The sequence below is a fragment of the Natrix helvetica genome, assembly GCF_964273705.1.
Source record: "Natrix helvetica genome assembly, chromosome: 3".
NCBI lineage: Eukaryota > Metazoa > Chordata > Lepidosauria > Squamata > Natricidae > Natrix > Natrix helvetica.
The window spans coordinates 87,218,873-87,243,631 of NC_138549.1; the positions used below are offsets into that span (position 1 = coordinate 87,218,873).

At 41.7% G+C, this 24,759-nt stretch overlaps 1 protein-coding gene across 1 annotated transcript in view; it reads right to left on the minus strand.

The window, feature by feature from the left end:
• Positions 1-2,841: 2,841 nt before the first annotated feature.
• PLPPR5 (phospholipid phosphatase related 5) overlaps positions 2,842-24,759 on the minus strand; it is a 93,512-nt gene continuing 71,594 nt past the window's right edge. Inside the window, exons 4-6 of the mRNA XM_081948001.1 lie at positions 9,165-9,341; positions 7,923-8,042; positions 2,842-2,983 (exon numbers count right to left, since the gene is read on the minus strand). Coding sequence (XP_081804127.1) covers positions 2,951-2,983; positions 7,923-8,042; positions 9,165-9,341 — 330 coding nt within the window. The 3' untranslated portion in view covers positions 2,842-2,950. The remainder of the gene's footprint in view (positions 2,984-7,922; positions 8,043-9,164; positions 9,342-24,759) is intronic.

Genomic DNA, 24,759 nt, shown 5'->3' on the forward strand with positions numbered 1-24,759 from the left:
GTTGTGTTGTTTGCATTTACTGATGGCGAAGGTCTATTCTGAGTCAAGTGACATGATAAGCAAAATCAAGGATCTAAACATCCAGCAGAGCCAGGCTTCCTTCATTTCAGAATGCAGGCAGGAAATAACTTACGTGAGAAAGAAAGAAAGGAATTGTAGCTATGTTGGTTGACTAGCAGGAAAAATTCAGTCTTAATGCAGTTATTACCAAGTTTATAGAAAGAATATTTTTAAGTCAAGAGACCTATGCCTATCAGATATATTGTAGCAACCGCTTTTTGTGACTTTTGTTTCTTATATTCAGAGAGATTTTAATTTGCAAAAAAATGCAAATAATATTTGTACTTATTCTGTGTATCAGTTATCAGGAAAAGGCTGCACCATGTGATTCCGCTAACACTGCAGACTTTTTTTTAATTGCTCATGGTATCATTTAATTGCCTGTGTTCTATTGAGGAAAATGAAATGGGAATAATTGTACATTATTCTACAATTATCACAGATTTGCTATATTCGTCTTTTTAACAATTGGCAGTTGTACTACACATCTTTTTCTCTAGGGTAAAGCACTCTCTCTAGGGGTAAAACATGGGTAGCTTTATATCAAACACACTGCAACTCTGTGACTTTTTACCAACTACATTTGTACTTTCATGGTACAGTTAGCGTTTCAATGATCATCAAAAAGCAGGATTGTCTTTCTGTTGGGTTCGGTTCTGTGCATGTTCAAAATAATTAATAGAAAGAAAACGCCCTGATCCAACTAAAGCACAGCATTTTAAGTACTATTGTTTAAGTGAAAGAAAATCAGGCGTGTGTCTAGCTTTTTAGTGAAATAGGTTATTTGAAAATATTACATTTGTGCTGGAACTCATCCAAAAGTCTGAGTAGTTTCTGAAAATGTAAATTACATGGGGATGCTGTGCATTCCCTCCCACCCATCTTAGATTGCCATAGTGAGTTAGGTATTAATATTTGATTTTTTAAAAATAAGACTAGCAACACACTGTAAAAGTGTGTTGAATTTTATAATCATTGGGACTTTAAAAAAAACAAAAGAACATATATGCAGTTATGCATTAGACTTATTTTTCTCTCTCTTAATTCTCTGGTCTGATGCTTTCCTGACATATCCAGAAAGATTATACCTGAGATACAGAATAACTATCTGGAAGGATGGTAATACTTTGGTTCAACTTCATACTATTTTGAAGACGATTTTTCGACAAAACCTTTCAAAGACTCTCACCACCTACAGAACCCAAATTAAAGACATTATAAAACATTAAACCTCCTGGCTTTCAAGATGTAAAACAGCCCAGCTTTATTTTTTCCTACTGTTTGAAACATCATGTGGAAATAACTTTATTTGGGAGCCTGTATCTCATTTTTCAAGAAAGGCATAAGCAATTTTTGGCCATTATATGCACTGAAGCTAGATTAGGCTAGCGAATATTCCATGTATCAGTAGAAGAGGTGACTTTGGGATAAGATCTTACCATGACAAAATTCCATTTTCATTCATGTCAATAAAGGAGGGAACTAATGTTCCATAGAACACCTGTTTGCAACTATTGTACTAAAAGTGGTAACTGCACCATGACCAGATTTAAGGTGGATCACAGCAATGGAACATTTTTAGGTGGGGATGGGGGTTAGGAAGTAGAAGAAATGAAATGGAAGCAAACGTAATCAAGAGACAGCGTTCAAATATTGAGAATTTAGACGATTAAAACGTGAACTGCTCCTCAAAATTCACACATTATTTGAGCTCAATGGGATGAGATCACTGTACATGATCTGTGACTAATTCTTGTCCCTAAATCTAATTGTACCTACTGTAGAGTAGATTATAGGGGTATCCTGCATAATGCAAGCGAAGAAATATTGCACAGTTCTACTTGCTGGTGAAAGAGGAAGCCTTGGTTACAAGATAGCAATATCTGTCATTCATTTCACCCGCCGCCCATCCGTTTGCTCTGTGAATCTTTATTCTCAGAGGTTTAAAAAACAGTGGGAGGGGGGATGATTGCTGGTTCAGCGCTAAGCAGGAGTGTGGAGTGGTATCCTCTGCCCCCACTGGGAACAAAGAATATTTTAATTATTGCTCCCAATATGTAAAGGACAGAATCAAAGGCCTTAAAACTACTTTTACAAGTGTGTTTTCTAAGTCGGGTAACCTTTAGCTACTATCCGTAAAAACAATAATGGTATGTTATGAATGAGTAGGTATATGAATATGCTGGCAACAGGTTTGGAGTTATAAACCTTCAGTTAGTGTTTGATAGTAAAAGAATAATCTACCCCAATGTCTACATGTTCTCATTTCTAATCCTAACAACAGGGTACATTGAAGACATTTGAAGAACTACAAAATCAACTATTCAACCACATGAAGTCAGGAAAATATCGAAATAAATAATTTTGTTTTAAAATAACAATAGAATACTTATTAGAGTATAAATGGCATTTTTTTTCTTCAAAAACAGAAGCACCAGTCTTAAGAAATGTGGCATGAGAAATATATAGTAGGAAGTGCCAGTGGCATCTGAGTTCTGGATAAGATTCTTTTAGAAAAGTGTACACTGAAATTGGTTTAGATGGGAGTTAAGTGTCATGCTGAATTTTAAAGACCAGATCTCCTTGGAATACAGTCTAATACTTACATGACCAAGTTAGGAAACAAATATGCTGTAACAAGGGAAATGGTATGTTTACATGACATGCTCTTCCCCACCCAATCCCTAAATGTTATGATGCTTTTGGTTGGAGTTGGAAAATACTCTTAACTCGGGCATATTCTTCCTAGGTTGCTGTAAATTTTAATGCTGTTAGATCAGATTCTAAGACCAAATCAGTTCTTCTTTAATATTGAAATTGTTTCAGTCATTACGAGTGAGCTGTGAAAAGAGATGACGTCCAATGTAGCGAGTAGACATCCCTTTCTCCATCATGTGACTTCTGCAAAGGCTGTGAGGTGGTTCTATACAAAGGTGAAAAGAACAAAGAATGGAAGTCATTCATCTGTAAAGATGAGAGGTGCATTTTTCCCACCTGTAGATCCCATCGTTTAGACTTTAGTAGCACTTCAGAGATTCAACCCTACATATCTCAAGAAAATCTAAACTACTCTTGCAAAATATTCCACATAGGTTAAAAGGAGAATCATAACCCAGTTTATGATTACTTTTCCATAATACTCAATTAAGTCAACACTCTTAAATGATTGAGTTCTTCAAACACTTAAACTGAAGCCAAAATTTACAATTATTTTATAATAAATAACTATAATATAATTTTTAAGAACAAACATGGCAAAATCTGGTAAGTTGTCAATACTATTTTAATTCTGCATTTCTTGTTTTTTTTAAAAAAAAACTTTCGTTAACTCTTGAAAGTGGTTTCACATGAAACAAGAGAAACTTAAATGAAAATTGTATTTACTATTCAGCAGAATGCTAACATGCCCTCTTTCATTAATTAACATTTCTTCTTTATTCAAACTAGTGTTTTGCATAGAACTACTGGGAGATTCAAGGGCTCTATTTTTAAGTCCGCCATTCCTCATTCCAGAACTGCAACAGGTGGAAATCCAGATGTCCTACAAAGCCAATGACAAATGTGGGCAGGAAATAGACAACTGTAAAAGATGTCTCAATGTAGGGCACAAGGAAGAGCTTGTTGGAGTCCTCTGAGAATGAAACCTTCAACAATGCCTTTTGATCTAGCACTCAGTCGAAGCAGACACACTGAAACCCATGCAAAAATCCAAGTTAAATCCAAGTTATATTATCAAATTCTTCTTTGAAGGCTTGTTGGCACAAGCATTCACCATTAATTCACAGCAATGTTGTGTTTGGTTTTGTGAACAGAAATTCACAAGTTTATATTTTTGTAATATCAATCAGAGGCAGTTACTAGTAAGAGCGACAGGAAAAAAAAACATGCACAGCATGGCAGTAGTTATTTCCAATTAATATATCACTGGAGGAGAGCAAACTGGAAGATCTCAAACTATAAAACATCACCATTAAAAAACAAAATATATTAAAACTGAACCTTAAGTGCTGGTTTCCATTTTTTAAAAAATAGAGACCCCACTTACTTCGCAATATGCCAAACAACGATTCTTGCTATTTTAAATAGCATTCCATCCATGTAAAGTGCATTTTGACAACGTAGGTAGTTTGTAACATAAATTTTCAGTAATGCACAACTCACTAATCATTTTGAGTGTGGACAAGAATACAGAGCACATAATTATCTTGTATTCTTAATCATGTCATAGTCTCTGCATTTCGTTAAGATGCAGTATTAAACTGCATTTGATCATATGTATCCTCTCAGTTTTTAAAATATTTTTCTCCTGACTTTGCAGGATAAAAATAGGAGTATAGAATAAAACTTTTCACAAGATTCTGCTTCTCGGAGAGAACTCTGTCTGCACTGAAGGTTCAGATATGTCCCTTCCATCACACCGTTTAAACACACCAGTGTGCTTGCTTGCACACATAACTTCATTGCCTTATATGAAGATGTTCAAACTGGACCATTCCTGTTACCCAGGAGAATAGCCTAAAGAGCTGGGCTTTAAAAGAGTGTTCTTACAGAGGTTCTTCTTCACCTCCATTAGCACCTGGGCTCTGCAATATGTACAATAACTGCATTGCTTGAATCGTATTTGGACAGCTTTCCTTTTTCTTCATCTTATCAGCAGGTAACATAGAAGAAGGAGGGTTTTGTTTTTAGTATTAACTTAAATGAAAGGTATATATGTATAGGCTACTCTCTGAAGGTCAGTACTGGAGGAGGAGAGAAATAGTTGACAAGAGTAATGGTTCAAGAGCTGTGTATAAGCAACACAGTTATCCTATACTTGGCTTGTAAAACATTTATGTGTCCACAGGGACATTGTGATGGTTATAAATGCAAGGTCTGATCCAAAATCACTTTTTTTTAGTACAGTTGTAAACTGCAAATCATCACTAACAGTTGCAGGAAATGGGTATGTCTAGTTTACTGAAAAGAAGGATTAGGGGATATCTCAGGAGTTGCCACAAAGAAGAGGGAGTCAAGCTATTCTCCAAAGCACCTGAGCGTAGGACAAGAAGCAATGGGTGGAAACTAATCAAGGAGAGAAGCAACTTAGAGCTAAGGAGAAATTTCCTGACAGTTAGAACAATTCATCAGTGGAACAGCTTGCCTCCAGAAGTTGTGAATGCTCCAACACTGGACGTTTTTAAGAAGAGATTAGACAACCATTTGTCTGAAATGGTGTAGGGTTTCCATTTTATTCCATTAAACAAATGGTCATAAGTCAAATACTACTAGTATAATGTAGGGCGATGTAGTGTAATGCAGTGTAGTGTAGTGTAATACAGTATAGTACAGGATGTTGACAATAGAAGGTAACCTTTAGAGCAGGGCTGTCAAACCTGCTGCCTGCGGGCTGGATGCGTCATGCGCTGGCCACGCCCACACCGTTTAGTGAAGGGGGGGAAAGTTGCAATGCGTCACGTGATGCTACCATGACACCATGAGTTTGACATCCCTACTCTAAAGGGATCCTCATAACTTATTTATCTAATGCACTGGTTAATGTGACATGTTCACCAAGCATACTATAGTGACTGCATTTGCCTGGGAAGAAGTGATCTAGTGCTCATAGAGTGCTTCCATAGCAATGGCACTTAGACACCGCTGCATAGAGCTTTACAGGATTCTCTGAGCAGTTTACAGAGTTAGCATATTGCCACCAAAAATCTGGGTCTTCATTTAACCGACCTCGGAAGGTTGGGAGGCTGAGTCAACCTTGAGCTCTGTCAGAATCAAACTCTAGGCTGCGGACAGAGTTAGCCTGAGATGCTACACTCTAACCATGGCGCCACCAAGGGTTCTCCTATAACTATCTTCTATAAGAGAATAGTTTGAGCCAACCATATTTTTTTCTGTGTGGCAACAAGCTACACTGCTATTAAATTGTGTCCCTCACAGGTATATGGAGCATGCAGTCATTGGGAGCTGGATTAGAATACAGTCCTTCCTGTCTGTTTTGACTGAATATGTTTATGTTTAATAATTAAGATCTAGCTATTTGTCTCCCAAGTATTTTCTTTCCATTTTCCACATACATACCCTTATCCAATTTTAGCTCCAACAATCATGGGCATCTACACTAAGGTCAAATACACACAAGTAGAAACATTCATCTTATTTAGGCTGAAGAGGGTAAGTTGGCATTTATCTCTTCCATACTAAAAAGTTATGATCTGTTTATACTGTCAGTTAGGCAGAGTAGCAGCCTTGATATAAACTACATCACCCAGGGCGTAAAATGAATTTGTAAACATTAGAAATATAATGTAGATGAGATATTCTGCTCCTCCCATGCTCCTCTGCCAGTTTACAGTATTCTTCCTGCTTGGCTTTGACATTTGGAATCAAAACAGTGCAGTGTTGAGATGTAAAATTAGGATTGAAAAAAACCAGCCACAGAACCTTACCGATTAATTTAATTCATTGCCTATGTCTCAGCCTAGCCTACATTAAGGATTGTTGTAGGGAAAATTTGGAGGAGCAAGTTACATGTTACATGTACCACTTTTTGAGATCCTGGGAGAAATGTGAGATAGCAACCTAAGAAGTAATAATAAAAATAATTGCAACAACAGAATTGTATTGGCTTGGATTCTGGATAAAGTGTCTGATGTAATGATGCCTAAGTAGGGAAGGCAGACTATGAATTGTTTCCTCTTATTCATGCATTTTCTAAATTGAACATTGAGCTGCCCCACAATGTTAATTTGGGCACACATAAACCTTTATTTTGACATCTCAGAAGAAACTAACAGAACGGATTACACAAAAGATACACCCATCAACCAGATGCTTGCTTGAACAAATGAGATGGTGAAACAGGTTGATTTTTGAGAGAGAACTGAATAGAATGAAGACTTTCATAACATCTCCCACTCTGCTGTCACTGCCATGGTTTTCAATTAAACCAAATTGAGGGGGTTACCCTAAGGAGAAAAAGAAAACCAAAAAACAAAAGCTCTAACATCCCAGCCCTATTCCATTTATTTATCTATTTCCCATGTTATTTATTATTTAGTTAGTGAACATATCTAATATCTTTCTTCCTCTTATTTTCCCCGCTGCAACAACCATGTGAGGTGGTTGGACTGAGAGTGAGTTATTGGTCCAAAGTCACCCAGCAAGTTTGCCATGCTTAAGGTGGGATTAGAACACATAACCTCCTGGTTTCTAGCCTGGTGCCTTAACCACTAGACCAATCAAGCTCAAATTACACAGAAGCAATGTCACACATACATGCAAGATATCCATATCCACTGTCTAACAAGCAAGTCTGTCAAACTGCCAGGGGTATTTGGGGTAAAAACAAACAAAGTGCATATTAGTGTTCAAAACAATCACTAATTTTATGCAAATAGCCTCCTGCAAACACTGCTCAAACAGAAGCCTTCTACTAAATGTCATTTGAGCAATCAGGCAGATATAAAAAGTGCATTTGTATATGCCGTCTTTTATAGAGCCACAAAACCATCGCTGGGCAATTAATGTACCCCTTGAACTGAGGCGTTTGGACACAATAAAGAGTTTAATTTAGCTTATTACCTTAATTAATTATCCCCTCTTCATGATATTGTGAGAGGAAGAAAGCTACCTCTTGTGATAAAGTGTGATTATTAGTGTATAAAATTAGCCTTTTTTCTTTTATTCTGCTTTTTCTACGTGGCCTCCTACAATCCTTGAGAAGATACAAAAGGGTTCCTAGTTTTCAGTCAACCACAATTTGTGAGGTGGACTTGAAGATTTCACTTCTCTTACAAAAATCAAGCAAGGCAACCATTCTACCTCCGATTCACCACAAAAGTTATCAATTCACAAGAAAACCTTACCTTTACTACAGAATGTTCTACCCGAGGGATGCTGATCATAGATATTTGTCCCAGATTGTCCATGTGCGACTGTTCATGTTCTGGTTGCCTACCTCTAAAATTATTAACCACACATATCACCTAGAAAGAGAAGAAAGTTCTTAGATGCCATGAAGCCATTATGACACCTGAGTCTTGACGAAAATACCATTAAAACTGTACAATTTCCAAAATATATCCTTCCCTCAAAAAGTTGTAATTTAATGCACTGCGACTTTGTGTAATTATAAATCCAGTACAGGTAGTCCTCGACTTACAACAGTCCATTTGGTGACCGTTCAAAGTTACAACAGCACTGAAAAAAGTGACTTACGACCGTTTTTCACACTTATAACCATTGCAGCATCCCATGGTCACCTGATCAAATGTTGGATGCTTGGCAACTGACTCACATTTATGACAGTTGTAGCGTCCCGTGTTCACCCTTTGCGACCTTCTGGCAATCAGTTAATGGGGAAGCCAGATTCACTTAACAATGGTGTTACTAATTTAACAACTGCAATGATTCCCTTAATAAATGAGGTAAAACTCACTTAACAAATTTTTCTCTTAGCAACATATATTTTAGGCTCCCTTGTGGGTATAAATTGAGGACTACCTGTACAGTGAGAGGAGAATTTGCCATGTTATTCCTGGGGCTTAAAACAATATTTTCAAACACTTAGGCAATATTTCCAAAATAATATAATTGCAGAGGGTGCTGCTTGATAGAATGGGACTTTAAACACTGAAGATCTTTAAAATAGAAACATGTCAGTGTAAGAACTGATACTTGGTGAGACTGGAATCCTGGATTCTCAGGCCTGAGAAAGTCATTTTATAAACAAGGGATGGATAATCTTGGAAAGAAGCAATTCAGTAACTGTAGACTCAAAAATGCAGGAGAAAGAAGCCATGTCCACATGGAAATGATAATGATAGTAATAAAAAGAACTCTAAAAATTACTCTCTGAATAGAACAGTCTAACAGTAAAAAGCTCATAGATGGAATAACACAATACAATATGATGACTTTAGCTGGGTAGGGTAATAAAAAGTTGTATTTATTGAAATACAGCATATGATTTTACATAGTTCTTTAATCAGGTTATAAATGCTTGCCATTCATGCAAACAGCCTGTATCCCGATGGATTAATGAAATGATGGATCCTACAAGCAGTCAGACATATTAACAGGTAGAAAAATGCTTAACTTATACATACCAAAAAAACAGCTATTGAAATACCGACTAGAAATCCTGCTATCACATCTGACCAGTGATTTCGATATTCTGCTACTCTGTTGATACCAGTAAGAAATGCCGTACACATTATGCTCAAGCAAAGAACTGGTTTTGCCAGTCTGGTTCCTCTGGCCTTTATTGTGTGGGTGATGTACATCTAGGAACAAAAAATAAATTAAAAAAGTTAACGAAAACAAATGCAACCCAATATCCATCGGTTTTCATGCAGCTATTGAGGAATTTGAATACCTGTCCCACTTTTGAAGAGTAATAATTTTTAAGAAAATCATATAAATTAACATTTGTGCCAGGAATCCAAATACGTCATTGATTTGTTTATTGGATTTCCATCCTGCTTTTGAACTGAAATCAACTGCCACCCTGAAAATTACGTCTTTTGGCCCCCCTCCTCCCCGTCTGAGATTGGTGATAATTATTAAAACAGAAACAGGCACAATCGATAATTGAGTGAGAACCAGATACAGGTACTTCTCAGTTTACAACCACAACGGAGCCCAAAATTTCTGTTGATCAGCCGAAAAGTTGTTAACGGAGTTTTGTCCGTTTCTTGCCACAGTTGTTAAGTGAATCACTGCAGTTGTTATTAAGCTAGTTGTTAAGTGAATCTTTATTCCCTGTTGACTTTGCTTGTCAGAATGTTACATAAGATGATCACATGACCTTGGGACACTGCAACCCTCATAAATATATCGTGGTTGCCCAGCATCTGAATTTTGATAACGTGACCACAGGGTTGCAACAACAGTCGTAAGTGTGAAAAACAGTCCTGAGTCCCTTTTTCACTGCTATTTTTTTTATAACTTTGAACTAAAGTCAAGGATCACCTGTATCCTCATTTGTGTTAAGGTTCCTCCCTCTTCCCACAATGCATTTAGTGTCACAGTTCTCAGTGCATAGAGATTAAGAGTTATGGCTATCTGGGCTCATTTATGTACATAACTGCGCAGTGGCACAGTGGTTAGAGTGCAGTACTGCAGGCTACTTCTGCTGATCACCGGCTGCCAGCAGTTTGGCAGATCGAATCTCACCAGGCTCAAGGTTGAGTCAGCCTTCCATCCTCCCGAGGTGGGTAAAATGAGGACCCAGATTGTTGGGTGCAATAGGCTGACTCTGTAAACCGCTTAGAGAGGGCTATAAAACATTGTGGAGCGGTACATAAGTATAAATGCTATTGCTATAACACCACACAAACAGAATTTTCTTGAATAATTTGACCGCATAAACTAACAAGGAATTCTGAAAATAACAAGCAAAACTAATCCTGCTTTTATATCTAATACACTGAGGCACATTTAGTAATACTGGAGAGGAAAGGCACTTTTTTATTTGCATTTTCGTGTACACTCAAGTGCAATTAACATTAGGCAACCATGTTATGTGCAGAGAAGTGCGACTGAAATTGTTCAGTTAATTAAAAATATTTATGCTGGCTAAATATCTTGCAAGACATAGTCTAGCTCGCAATCTTGTCGGAGTTTATGGCCATCATCCAACACTGCTGCACTTTAAAGTGAAATGAAGAGATCGAGTGCTCAAAATTCCATTAAATTAGAACTTGCTTTTTTCTTTTTTGTTTGGCAAAATGTGTTCACTGAGAGCAAGAATTAAAAATAAATAGCAAAGTACTACGAGGTACAGGTAGGTGGTTTGCTGTTTCCACTCACCAGATGAAACATGTACAAAGCTTGTCTTTCTTGATTTTGATTATTTTTTTTATGCCCAGAGATACCTGGTTCATTCTAATAAAAATCCAGTGAAATATACTATGATTCCAGTTTCATATGTAATAAACTGAAAACAACGTATAGATGCATTGCAGATGTCCTTAGTAACAATATTTATATCCCACTTAAAAACTAACATGGAACAAAAATAAAGGAATATCAAATAAATTAGAATATACAGAATGTAGACATATTTAAAAAAAAAACCTAGGCAACTTTAAGGGAATAATTGAATACCAAATTGATAACCACCTCATAATTAAAAGAATAAATTTGATATGTAAAACTCACTGAGAGCATATACTAGTAGTTAAATCAGGTAAAATTAAATAATATGTAAACCATATGCTGGCTTTAAAAAAATCTTGTCTGACTGAGACTCTTGCAAGATATTCAGTTCAGACCAAAAGCTATCACCTTTTTCCTTTGAACAAATCTCCTTCTTATATATGCTTCCATCTTCATGTGTAGAAAAGCAATGGCCAATATTTTTTCCTTTCTGGACATATACGCTTTAAACACACATACAAAGTTAAATTATATTTAGAAAGCTAAAATACCAAAGGTAGAAGGCTCTTCCCCTCTAGATCCCAAACAACTACAGGGCTGTTCCAAAGGTGTTTTTTTCAAGAGGACTTCCTTGTTTTTCTTTGAAGATGTTTTGCTTCTCATCCAAAAAACTTCTTCGGCTCTGACTGGATGGTGGGGAATGGAAGGATTTATATTCCTGGCAAACAGCTGGTCATTTGCATTCTTTAAGAGAATTGGTGAGGTCACTTGGAGGTTTATGTGTGATCTCAGGATCACCTGAGCAATGTAAATGAGTAAGGAGCCTTCTTGGAACTGCTGAAAGGCCTGTGTTGTAGACTAGAGATAGATGATGTCGTATCTCTCTCCCTTTGTTGAGTGAGGGCTGTTCAATTTTGACACAGATGGTCTTTTTGATCCCTCTTTCAAAACAGTGTTCATCTCTGTCCAAAATGTAGAGATTGCTGTCTTCAAAAGAGTGAACTTTGTCTTTTAAATGCAGATGGACTAATGAATCTTGTCCTTATGGGTTTGTTCTCCTATGACACAACTACAGGGCTATTTGAAAGCTAAGGATGAAAGCCTTCTATATCAAGCCATTGAAACATTGAAGAAATTATGGAACTGCACTATTAGAAGAAAATAAAGCAAACATACTGAAAAGGAAGCCACTGGGGGGCGCGGAATCAGTAATTGAAAAACAAAACAAATTATTAATTTATTTTATTGGTTATTAAAGCCAAAGGCCTATGGATTGTGCTATTCTTCTACTCAGGATAAAAGGGAGCTGTAAGGCTTACAAAGGGATGCAGTGGTTCAGTGGCTAAGACGCTGAGCTTGTTGATCAGAAAGGTCGGCAGTTCGGCGGTTCGAATCCCTAGCACTGTGTAACAAAGTGAGCTCCTGTTACTTGTCCCAGATTCTGCCAACCTAGCAGTTCGAAAGCACGTAAAAAATGCAAGTAGAAAAATAAGAACCACCTTTGGTGGGAAGGTAACAGCATTCTGTGCGCCTTCGATGTTTAGTGATGCCAGTCACATGACCACAGAGATGTCTTCAGACAGCGCTGGCTCTTCGGCTTTGAAACGGAGATGAGTACAGTCCCGTTGAGTTGGGAATGACTAGCACATATATGCAAGGGGAACCTTTACCTTTACCTTTTAAGGCTGGCTTGGCTGAAGAGGCAATCCTTCCTCTGCACACTGGCACAGGCCTTGCTGAATTTATGTGCAGCAAACTGGAAGTGCTCTAAGCCAAATGGATGGGAGCATTCAAACCAATGTAGGGAGAGAAAGTATAGCAGGGAAATGTTTGTGGGGGTTGTGTTAAAAATGGAAAATCAATAGAAGGTGAAATCCATTTCTGCCCTCCAGAAATGGTTGCCCACCAGTTTGGGGAATAAGAGGTACATTCAGATCTCTTAAGAACTGCTGAATCTAGGTTTTTCAGCGGCATGACCGACAGCATTCTTAATATACTCCTGAAATTACAGCTACTCACTAGAAAGCCAAATAGCAAACTTGACGTATCAACAGAGGCACATTAATGTTCATTTCAGACCTGATTCTTTTTTCCTAGTTTGCTTGAGAAAAAGGTGATGTTTTAGACCCAGTGCTTAGAGCACAGGTGTCAAACTCGATTGTGTCACCTGATGTATCGCAATGGTTTTTTGCTTTTGCGGAGCCGGGCTGAGCGTGGCCCACACGTGACATATCCAGCCCGCAGACCACCAGTTTCACAGGGCTGGCTTAGAGTAACTTATTACTTGCTATGCAAAGTACTCACAGCTATGCTGGAAACTTCTTTAAATTTTTATCTTTATTGTAAGGCTGCTTTAAACATATTCATGAGAAAGAGAGGAGGGGAGACAGGCAATGGTAACTAATGTTAAAATCCCAGGCCCTTGTAGGGGCAGGACAATCATTCTGCTTATAGCATTTCTGCTAAAAAAAAAAGGGGGGGGGGAGAAAGAAACTAGGTGTATCTTGTCTGAAAATGCTAAAGCTCACCACCTGCTTGTGAAATAACACATTTTATGAACAGCAAGCTATCAAAAATAATTCTGTCTAAAATTGCCAGAATAAATCAGCGGTTAAAAAAAGACTGCATCCTAAATCACACCCTTCCGTCTTTCTCCCCTCATTTGGAAGGCAACGTGATTTTTCACTTCGCAGCTCCTCTTTCATCTCTTCTGTTCAAATTGCAGCAGACACTCTACTCTGCCACGTTAGGTTAGAATACCAATGAGTTAAGAAGGAATTCAGCTTCAACGTGGTTCTCATCTCTACGAATACCTAAGTCTGAGATACCAATAAATTCTCAAACTATGTTAGAGATGGGATTGTTCAAGGGCTGAATTTAAGACTACTCCATACAGTAAGGAGCTACAGAGATGGGTTACTCCTGGTTTGGATGAATCAGTAGTAGCGGTGGTGGGAGGCTCCACCCACCCACCTGGAAGTTTCTGTACATGCGCAGAAACATCGCAAGCGTGGCCGAACCAGTAGTAAAAAAATTGGCAACCCACCACTGAGGAGCTAGCTATACCAGTGTTGAAAGAAATGTCCTTCTGGGTTCGGCTCCAAGTGAGGAAAAAAGACACTGAAGACATGGAGGCTGCTTGGAAAGATGGTTTAATGGTAGACAGGAGCACATGGCTTGAGTCCTGAACAGAAAAGGGGATCACATGCTTCAATGTTGGTGGAGAAGAGAGGGAAGGGCTGAGATGCTGAAAGTCCCTGGTTTTATGCCCTCTCTGGCCTTTGATCTTGATCTTGTATTCTGTATTGGTTGTCAGACTCCCATAGGGCTGTGCAGGAGCAACTCTCTAGACTGTGCTTTGAATCCAGGTTTGGTTGAGTTCTCAGATGCCATGTGGTGAGTGGGTGATGGCTAGTCATGCCTGAACGGGAGCTGAACAGAAGGGGAGAACTCTTTATTATGTAAAAGGACTGCCCTGGGCATCTTAATGGCCCATTGACAAAAGGGGGTGGGCAGGAAGCTGCAGGGAGCTACTCTGTCTTTTAAAAACATGTTTCTTCCTTTTCACATCCAGGGAAATAGAATATTCTGCCATTTCAATATTTCCTAGGATATTTCATTTTTCTGGGAGAGGGCTGGGTGATAACTTTACACACCAGCTATAAGGTTCACTATGGTATCTTGTAGCAAAGTAAACAAGTGTGAAAATAAATTTTGTTTTTAAACATTTTCTGCATAAAGATGACACCTTTAACTAATACATGTTCTCAGATGCTCAGGCAGGAACAAACAAATCTAGGCTTGGTACTCAATGACCTCTCTAATAGAAGTAATGGAGAAGTAATTGCCAGCCAATACAAAAAAAGCAACATCCTGTGAAAATGTATTTTCCAGCCGCTGACTATCCACAGTTGTCTGATGCTCTTTACACTTATTTTCTCACTACTAAATTCTATTCTAAGGCTTGCTACAGAGCAGCATGCAGTAGACGGGATTGCAATCTGCAGAAAACAACCTGTAAAGATTTGCCTATTCCACAGTCAAACTGCTTTTTCGCTCTGTCACAATTTTAAAAATCCTATTTCTCTACCTCTAATAAACAGTTCATCCAAAATTTCATACTGTAGGAAGTTATCACCCAGCCCTCTCTCAGAAAAATGAAATATCCTAGGAATATTGAAAAGGCAGAATATTACATTGTCCTGGATGTGAAAAACGGAGAAACACATTTTAAACACAAAGTAAATTCCTGCAGCTTCCGGCCCATCCCCACTTTGTCAATGGGCCATTAGGAAGGCCAAGCTAGTCCACTTTACATAATAAAGAGTTCTCCTCTTCAGCTCCAGAGTGATGGGATTAAGGCAGGATAATATTGCCTTTTACTCAACTGACCACATGGCATCTGAGAACTCAACCAAACCTGGATTCAAAGCTCAGCCTAGAGGGTTGCTCTTGCACGGGCCCATGGGAGTCTGGCAACCAATCAGAATGCATTTCTTACACAGGAACAGGAAACAGAGAGGTGGGGCAGAACAGATTATAAAAAGCCCTGCGAGCCCTTCTTCACGCTTCTCTTCTCTTCCCTTCTCTTCTTCTCCACCAACATTGAAGCATGTGATCCCCTTTTCTGTTCAGGACTCAAGCCATGCAGTCCTGTCCACCATTAAAACCATCTTTCCAAGCAGCCTCCATGTCTCCAGTGTCTTTTTCCCCACTTGGAGCCAAACCCAGAAGGACATTTCTTCCAACAATACAAATGGAAAGATAAATCACTTTGCTTCTATGTCCGCTCTAGTTTATTCATGTCTCAAAAGTCTAGTTGTACTTCTTATCTAATGCTTCTTATCTAATTTATAATTGCATTTGATTTCAATATGTTTGTTCTAAGCACAATTCATTTGTGATCAATGTGATCAGTTAATACTGTACAAAGCTTCCTTTCTCTTTCTTTCCCTTCGGTTCAATCAACTCTTGGAGACTGTTTTGATTAGTCCCTGCAGTTTTCTTGGCAAGGTTTTTCAGAAGTTGTTGGCCATTGTCTTCCTAGGGCTGAGAAAAAAAATGGGTGGCCCAAGGTCACACAGCTGGCCTGTGTCTCCTAGCCTGATACCTTAACATTACAGTAAACTAACTTTATTTTTTACATTTTATCAAATAGTTGATTATGATTGCTGAAATCCAAGTAAAATTTTTGTCAATGTCCAGTACCTCCCACCATCAGTTATACTAACTGCAATGGTCAGTATTTCCGGTTTGGCAGCAATTCTCCCCCACTCTGGATTGGATGGACCAAATTTCTTAAATGGTTATGAACTTCCGCTCTCAGTTTACAGGTTTTTAAATAGAAGAATAATTCATCTTGTTTATTGGGGCACAGCAACTAATAATTGCTTTTATATCAAAAGGGTAAATCTAGCCTAAATATAAGACACACTGATTCCGCCTAAAATTGCCAGAATAAATTAATGGTTAAATGATGCACTGAAGCATTGGAGTATAAAGATGTCTGAAGACTTCAGCTAGTTAACTGGGCTCCAGAAGACTTCATTCCTTTGTGTTTAATTTTTCTCTTTCCCAAACCTGGGTTATATCAACAGACTCATCTCAGGGGTTTGGGTAGTTTTGTTTTTCCCACATGGCAAAAAAAAAGAAGCTTTGGTTATTTTCTCTTTAAAAAATGTCTTTAAATCATGAGCTTCACGTAGGGGAAGGGGGGGCAGAGTTAAAAGAGGGATTACCCTAGAATCCTTAAGAAGTCACAGGCAGACCAATTCCCACTCACTTCCCCTTTGAATTCCATCAACCCCTATCTAACTACAAACAGGTGTCAACTGTTAGTTGAGAAGGCATTTAGCAACAAATCAGTTTAGACCTTCATGTGCAGACCAGCTCTTTCATGCCTGATAGTTCACCAATTATGCTGATAACTTTCACAAGCACAAATCTATTCCCCCTGTATCTCCACAGGTTGACAAGGTCGACGAACCAGGTCCTCCTTGGCCAGTGTGGGGTGACTAGCAGTATTTCTGCTCCCTCCAACAAGATCTTCCTGATCACTTGAGGGATCAGTGGGAGAGGCGGAAAGGCGTATAACAGGCCGGAAGGCCAGCGGCATCAAAGAGCATCAGTCCCTTCCGTGCCGGAGCATTGGAATCTTGAAAAGAACTGAGGGAGGTGTGTGTTCTCTGGACTGGCGAACCGGTCTATTGTCGGAAGGCCGAACTTCTGGGTCAGTTGGTGAAACAGCGACGGATGAAGCCACCATTCCGAATTGCTGATGGTCGTTCTGCTGAGCCAGTCCGCTGTCACGTTCTCCTCCCCCGAAATGTGGTCCGCCCTTATGGACCGGAGATGGCGTTCTGCCCACCGCCCCAGGGCTTCTGCCTCCGACATCAGGACCTTCGACTGAGTTCTGCCCTGGTGTATTGACGTAGGCCTTGGTGGCGATATTGTCCATCAATATGAGGACATGAGACCGCTTGATGAGCTGCCGGAAGTGACACAGGGCTAATCTGGCAGCCCTGAGATCCAGCCAATTTATGTTATAGGAGAGCTCCGCCAGAGACCATCTGCCCTGTGTCATGTGTGTCTGTAGGTGGGTGCCCCAGCCATACAAGCTGGCATCTATTGTTATGACCAGGCGTTCTGGTTTCTTGAAGAGGGATCCCTTCTTCAGCGCCGTTGTCTGCCACCATCTGAGTGATCGGAGCACCTGTGGAGGAACGCTCACCACCCTCTTGGAATTGCTGGGCTTTCACCGTTTAATCGGAAGCAGGAACCATTGAAGTTCCCATGCATGCAGCCGTGCACAGGGGACCACTGCGATGCACGAGATCAACTTTCCCAGCAGCTGGGCTAGCGTGACGAGAGGCACCGACATGGACCTCTGGACTTGATGCATGAGGGATGTGATGCTGTCCATTCTCTCATGTGAGGAACACCTTGCAGAGTCTGGAGTCGATCACTGTGCCCAGATGCTGGATTCTGGTGGTTGGCGACAGGTGGCTTTTCTCCAGATTTACGGAAAAGCCGTGTTATTCGAGCGTGCATATGGTGACGCTGAGATCCCGACACGCCTGTTCCCTGGATGATGACATCAACAGGATGTCATCCAGATAACAAATGAGTCTCACTGGATGAGATCGAAGACGTGCAGCGACAGCAGCCAGAGGTTTGGTAAACGTCCTAGGGGCCGATGAAAGGCCGAAGGGAAGAGCCTTGTACTGGAAGTGCTGGTCTGCAAATTGGAACCTCAGAAACTTGAGATGCACTGGATGAATGGGAACATGCAGGTACGCCTCCTTCAGGTCGATTGACGTCACGGCCCCCTCCTCCACCTCGCTGACAGCCGAAGAAGCCGGAGAGGCAGTCCTTCGAGCCTGAGGCCTGCATCCCCTGTTTGGGTTTTCTTTGGTGTGGGAGGCCCTGGCCTAGCTGTCTCATGCCCTTGGCTATGACCTGAGATATCGCATTAGCAATGATCTCCTTCATCTCAGTGGACATATTGCATCCCTGGTCCTCTGCTGGGTGACTGGTCCCGGGCCTAGGTGATATCAGAGGAGGATCCTCCTCTTCCATGAGGGAACAGACCCCTTGTACTGACTCTCCCCCCAGGGAAGGGCAAGGTGACTCCGGGGCCACCCTGGATGGGTCTGGGTCTGAGGACAAATCGTAATCCCCTTCCTCTGCCAGGGATGGAGAAATGTCCCTAAGGGAGGAGGCAATGTGGGCCCAGATATGACCTCTGCAGGAGAAGAGGGAGGCCCTGCAACCCTCTGAGCCTTTTGAAACTGTTTTTCTAAGGCTTTCTGACTCGTCTCTGCCAATCTTTGAGAAGCCTTAGACATCCCTTTAGCTATGGGCTGTTTGCCTTTAGGTGGGCACCCCTTAGCCACCCCCTTGCTTGCAGGCCCTGGCCTGCTACGTTGAGAGGAGGAAGGACCTGCTGAAGCTATGTCTTCTGTTGCGCTGGTAGAAGCCATGCCGAAGCTGGAACAGTCAGGCCAATACTGCAGGACAGTTGTCACTAGAAGAGCAATTGAGCTGAGTTCAATCTGCCAGTCTCTATCTGGGAGTGCTAAAATGAGCTGCAGCAGGTCAAAATGGTGTCCGTTGAACGATTCCAGAACGCACGCAGATCCGCGCCAATTTTAAGCAAGGTTTGGCAGCTGGGAAGCCAAACACCTTGCAGCCGCTCTAATACTGTCCTTGATGGGGAGGTGGGGGACCTGCCTGGTGCCCCAGAGCAAGGTCCTTGCGTAGGCAACCCCTCCCAGCAGTGATCATCTGATGGAGACAGGCAGCAGCAATGAAGCGGCCGAGAGAAATTTTCACGCCACTTTAGACCATCCAAAATGGCTGCTGTGTGACTCGGAATGGCACTGGAGATCGGCAAGGCTTTTAACAGCCTCCGGAGCTCTTAATAAGTCCTCTGACAATTAGGTGGGGCCCTCCTAACTACCTACCTGGCCCCAGGGTCGACAGCAGCCGCTGAACGAGCCCCCCCCCCCCCGCAGTGAAGCCTCAGCCACGTGGGCACGAACAGCAGGTTCGTTCTGAGCAGCCTGCTCCACAGGAAGGCGATGAAAGGAAACTTATGTCTTGTGAATAACTACCTTAATCTACTCTATACAAAAATAAGAAAAAAGGCTACACTAATCACACTGCTTGGAGAGTCCAACTTGATGCTCAAGGACTGGAGCTCCCCAACTGCATCCTTTTAGGGCGACTGAGTTTTTTAAACTGAGCCTCTAAAGGGAGCAGGAGGCGTGACTATATGAACTTTGAACTCAGTCCTTGGGCAGCAAGCTGAAGTAACCCATGCTTGGAGACTCCAAGCAGCGCCTAGGAGAATAGCCAGTGTGTGTGTGTGTGTTTGTGTGTGTGTGTATATATACACACACACATACATACATACATAAATACATATACATACATACATACATACATACATACATACACATGCATGCATATTAATGTTTTAAAAAACAAAGGTTAACAAATTCAAACTAAAAAATATATAAAAAGAAATGAGGAAAAGTGCAGAAAAAAAGAAATAATATAAAGAAAAAAAAAAGATAAGGAAATTATTTTCTCCTTCATAAATAATTTGGGTAACATCATTTTCTGTAAAAATGCAATAAAGAATATCTAAATACAGTATTTTATAATCTTATTATCTTCTTTATTGCCCCCTCTTATTGGTATTATTATAATGATGATGATTATTATCATTCTGTTGCTTTTCATGTACACTAAGACCTTCTGCTCCAGAGACAAATTCCTTGTGTGTCTAATCACACTTGTCCAAATAAAATATTCAATTCAATCAACCCATGTAGGTGTAGCACTTTCCCCGAAAGGGTCACTGGCGATCAGGCTCTTCTGTCCCTTTCTCAGGTAACAAGCCAGCCATGACAGCTTTGGGACACTGTTTTAAGGGAATAAACACAAGATTTTAAAAACAAAAAGAAGTTTTAAACATTTTTATAGATAAGGGATCAGATATGAGAAGAATTTCGGGGTATAAGACGCACCAGAGTACAAGACACCAAGGTTTTGAAGAAGCAAATTTAAAAAAAAAAGTTTTTGCGCTCTGCAGACTTCTCAAAAGTGGCCCATTCCCCCCCCCCCCAAAGGCATGAATAGTCTTTAGGAGGCTTGTAGAGTGCTCGTGGGGGGTTGGGGCAAAAATGAGCAAAAACTGGCCCACTTTTCGCAAAAACTGGCCCATTCTTTGTCAAAAAAAGGGCACGCAGAGCCTTTAGGAGGCTTATAGAGTGCTCCTGGGGGCTGGGGGGGGGGAATTCAGCAAAAAACGGCCCATTTTTCACTCATTTCTACCTACCCCCCAAGAGCACTCTGCAAGACTCCTAAAGGCTATGCATGGCCATTTTGGTGAAGGGCACGGGGTTTCTGGAGGCAAAAAATACTGTATTCAGTGTATAAGACGCACCCAGATTTTCAGTCTCTTTTTTGAGGGAAAAAGGTGTGTCTCATACTCCAAAAAATACGGTAATAATATTTATTCCCTATGTGGAGCTGGGGTAGGCGCAGTCTGTGTGTGACACATCCGGCCCCATGGGCCACCAGTTTGACACCCCTGCTCTAGAGAGATAATAGTAGCTAAATGACACAATTGGTCGAAACTGATCCACTCACCCCAGAGGAGTATGATCATACACATATTTTCCATTCATCCCCAACCAGGATAGACTCCCACGGTTTTGAAGAATTCAACAGTGTTGCTGTGGGGTTTCCATTCTGATTTCGCTAACACACTTTACTGTAGTAAATGGAATCTTAGAGAATAGTCATGATCTGGAAACTCATAAAGAATCTGTTTTGTGATTCCAGGTGGTGCTTCCTTTCAATTTTTTTATTTTCATTTTGTTAATTCATAATATCTTGTTCTACACACAACACAGGAGAGGCCACACCAATTTTCACAGAATATAATTTTACAGAGTGAATTTGGTGGCTATGAGCTAGCCATCAATTACTGAAAATCAAAGGAATTTCCAAATGTGAATCATGCATTAAAATTACTAAGTAATGTACTCAGAACATATGAAGATGGTAAAGTTACATTTGTCCAAATCTGTGATAGCTTGTAATTCTAATTTTTTGGGTGGTGGGTGGGGACAGGAAAAAATCTCAGCAACTTCTATTTGAGTTTCATATGCTAGCTGTGATATACCGTATATACTTGAGTATAAGCCGAATTTTTCAGCCCACTTTTTGGGCTGAAAAATCCACTTCGGCTTATACTCCAGTGAACAACAACAAAAAAAATGTGGCTCTTTAAACATTTTAATGCGGCTCTTCTGTGTGCCGGGCGCCCGCTTCCCTCCCTCCTCTCGGGCTTCGGAGGGAAGCTTCTGCATAACCCCGGCGAGTGACAAGTCTCCCAGGCTGTAATTTGCCGAGCTGTACGCGCGCGCCTGTTTTCCACGGCGTGGAGCAGCGGCGAGATTCTGGGCGGCGAGCGATGTATGTAGTATGTAGTATGTATGTAGTATGTATCAATATTTTAATATCCCTTAAATCAGGAGTGTCAAACTGGCGGCCCGCAGTTTGGATGAGTTATGTGCAGGCCACACCCATCCCAGCTCCGCAAAAGGGAACAATGTCACATGACAGCAATGTGATGCAGCGAGTTTGACAACCGTGCCCTAAATCAAGGTGAATATATACCGTATATACTTGAGTATAAGCCGACTCGAGTATAAGCCGAGACCCCTAATTTTACCCCCCAAAATTGGAAAAAGTTATTGACTCGAGTATAAGCCGAGGCTGGGAAATGCAGCAGCTCACGGTAAATTTCAAAAATAAAAATACAGGTAGATAACAATAAAATTGCTAAAAGTGTGTATGTGTGTGTGAGTGAGACAGACAGACAGAGGAACAGAGGGAGGGAGAGAGAGAGGGAATCAGAGAGAGACTGACAGAGACGAATCAGAGACGTACTTTTAACTACATGGCAGCAGCGTTTTGCCTTGGGGGGCTCCTCAGAACATCCCAAGACTTCGGAGGGAAGTTTACAGCCCTCCCTCGGAACGCTTCGGAGGGAAGCTTCTGCAAAGGCGAGTGACAACAAGTCTCCCAGGCTTTAATTTGCCGAGCTGTGCGCACGCGCCTGTTTTCCACGGCGTGGAGCAGCGGCGAGATTCTGCGCGGCGAGCGATGATTCCAGGGGCCATCCGGGAAGATGAGGAACGCGAGGGGGAACCCTGCCCCCCCCACTGATGGCCCCCGGAATCATCGCTCGCCGGGAGTGTGCGTGTGGGGATGAGGGAGCACTAGAAACTGGAAAAGCAGTTCCCCGGCGCACACATGGTACTGAATATCCTATCCTATCCTATCCTATTCCATTCCATTCCATTCCATTTCATTCTAATGCAGTATAGGAGATTTACAGTTTGATAAGGTTCTCCTTTTCCCCTAAATATTAATACAGATGAAGCTAGGGTCAAACATTCTGATTCTAAGGGAAAAGAATTCCGGATGGCCCCTGGAATCATCGCTCGCCGCGCAGAATCTCGCCGCTGCTCCACACCGTGGAAAACAGGCGCGCGCGTACAGCTCGGCAAATTACAGCCTGGGAGACTTGTCACTCGCCGGGGTTATGCAGAAGCTTCCCTCCGGGCGCCCGCTTCTCTCCCTCCTCTCGGGCTTCGGAGGGAAGCTTCTGCATAACCCCGGCGAGTGACAAGTCTCCCAGGCTGTAATTTGCCGAGCTGTACGCGCGCGCCTGTTTTCCACGGCGTGGAGCAGCGGCGAGATTCTGGGCGGCGAGCGATGATTCCGGGGGCCATCAGTGGGGGGGGCAGGGTCCCCTCTCGTGTTCCTCATCTTCCCGGATGGCCCCTGGAATCATCGCTCGCCGCGCAGAATCTCGCCGCTGCTCCACGCCGTGGAAAACAGGCGCGCGCGTACAGCTCGGCAAATTACAGCCTGGGAGACTTGTCACTCGCCGGGGTTATGCAGAAGCTTCCCTCCGAAGCCCGAGAGGAGGGAGAGAAGCGGGCGCCCGGAGGGAAGCTTCTGCATAACCCCGGCGAGTGACAAGTCTCCCAGGCTGTAATTTGCCGAGCTGTACGCGCGCGCCTGTTTTCCACGGTGTGGAGCAGCGGCGAGATTCTGCGCGGCGAGCGATGATTCCAGGGGCCATCCGGAATTCTTTTCCCTTAGAATCAGAATGTTTGACCCTAGCTTCATCTGTATTAATATTTAGGGGAAAAGGAGAACCTTATCAAACTGTAAATCTCCTATACTGCATTAGAATGAAATGGAATGGAATGGAATAGGATAGGATAGGATAGGATAGGATATTCAGTACCATGTGTGCGCCGGGGAACTGCTTTTCCAGTTTCTAGTGCTCCCTCATCCCCACACGCACACTCCCGGCGAGCGATGATTCCGGGGGCCATCAGTGGGGGGGGCAGGGTCCCCCCTCGCGTTCCTCATCTTCCCGGATGGCCCCTGGAATCATCGCTCGCCGCGCAGAATCTCGCCGCTGCTCCACGCCGTGGAAAACAGGCGCGTGCGCACAGCTCGGCAAATTAAAGCCTGGGAGACTTGTTGTCACTCGCCTTTGCAGAAGCTTCCCTCCGAAGCGTTCCGAGGGAGGGCTGTAAACTTCCCTCCGAAGTCTTGGGATGTTCTGAGGAGCCCCCCAAGGCAAAACGCTGCTGCCATGTAGTTAAAAGTACGTCTCTGATTCGTCTCTGTCAGTCTCTCTCTGATTCCCTCTCTCTCTCCCTCCCTCTGTTCCTCTGTCTGTCTGTCTCACTCACACACACATACACACTTTTAGCAATTTTATTGTTATCTACCTGTATTTTTATTTTTGAAATTTACCGTGAGCTGCTGCATTTCCCAGCCTCGGCTTATACTCGAGTCAATAACTTTTTCCAATTTTGGGGGGTAAAATTAGGGGTCTCGGCTTATACTCGAGTCGGCTTATACTCAAGTATATACGGTATATATTCACCTTGATTTAGGGCACGGTTGTCAAACTCGCTGCATCACATTGCTGTCATGTGACATTGTTCCCTTTTGCGGAGCTGGGATGGGTGTGGCCTGCACATAACTCATCCAAACTGCGGGCCGCCAGTTTGACACTCCTGATTTAAGGGATATTAAAATATTGATACATACTAATTTTCACTTAGATGTTTCAACAGCCACCATATTATGTTAACTGGATTGTCCTGGCCAAGACATGTTCACTTTTGATTTCTATCAAGATGTAATGAACAAAGGCCTTGTTGGGGAGCTCCCAGGAGACAAGCATCTCTAGGACCTTACCTGAGAATT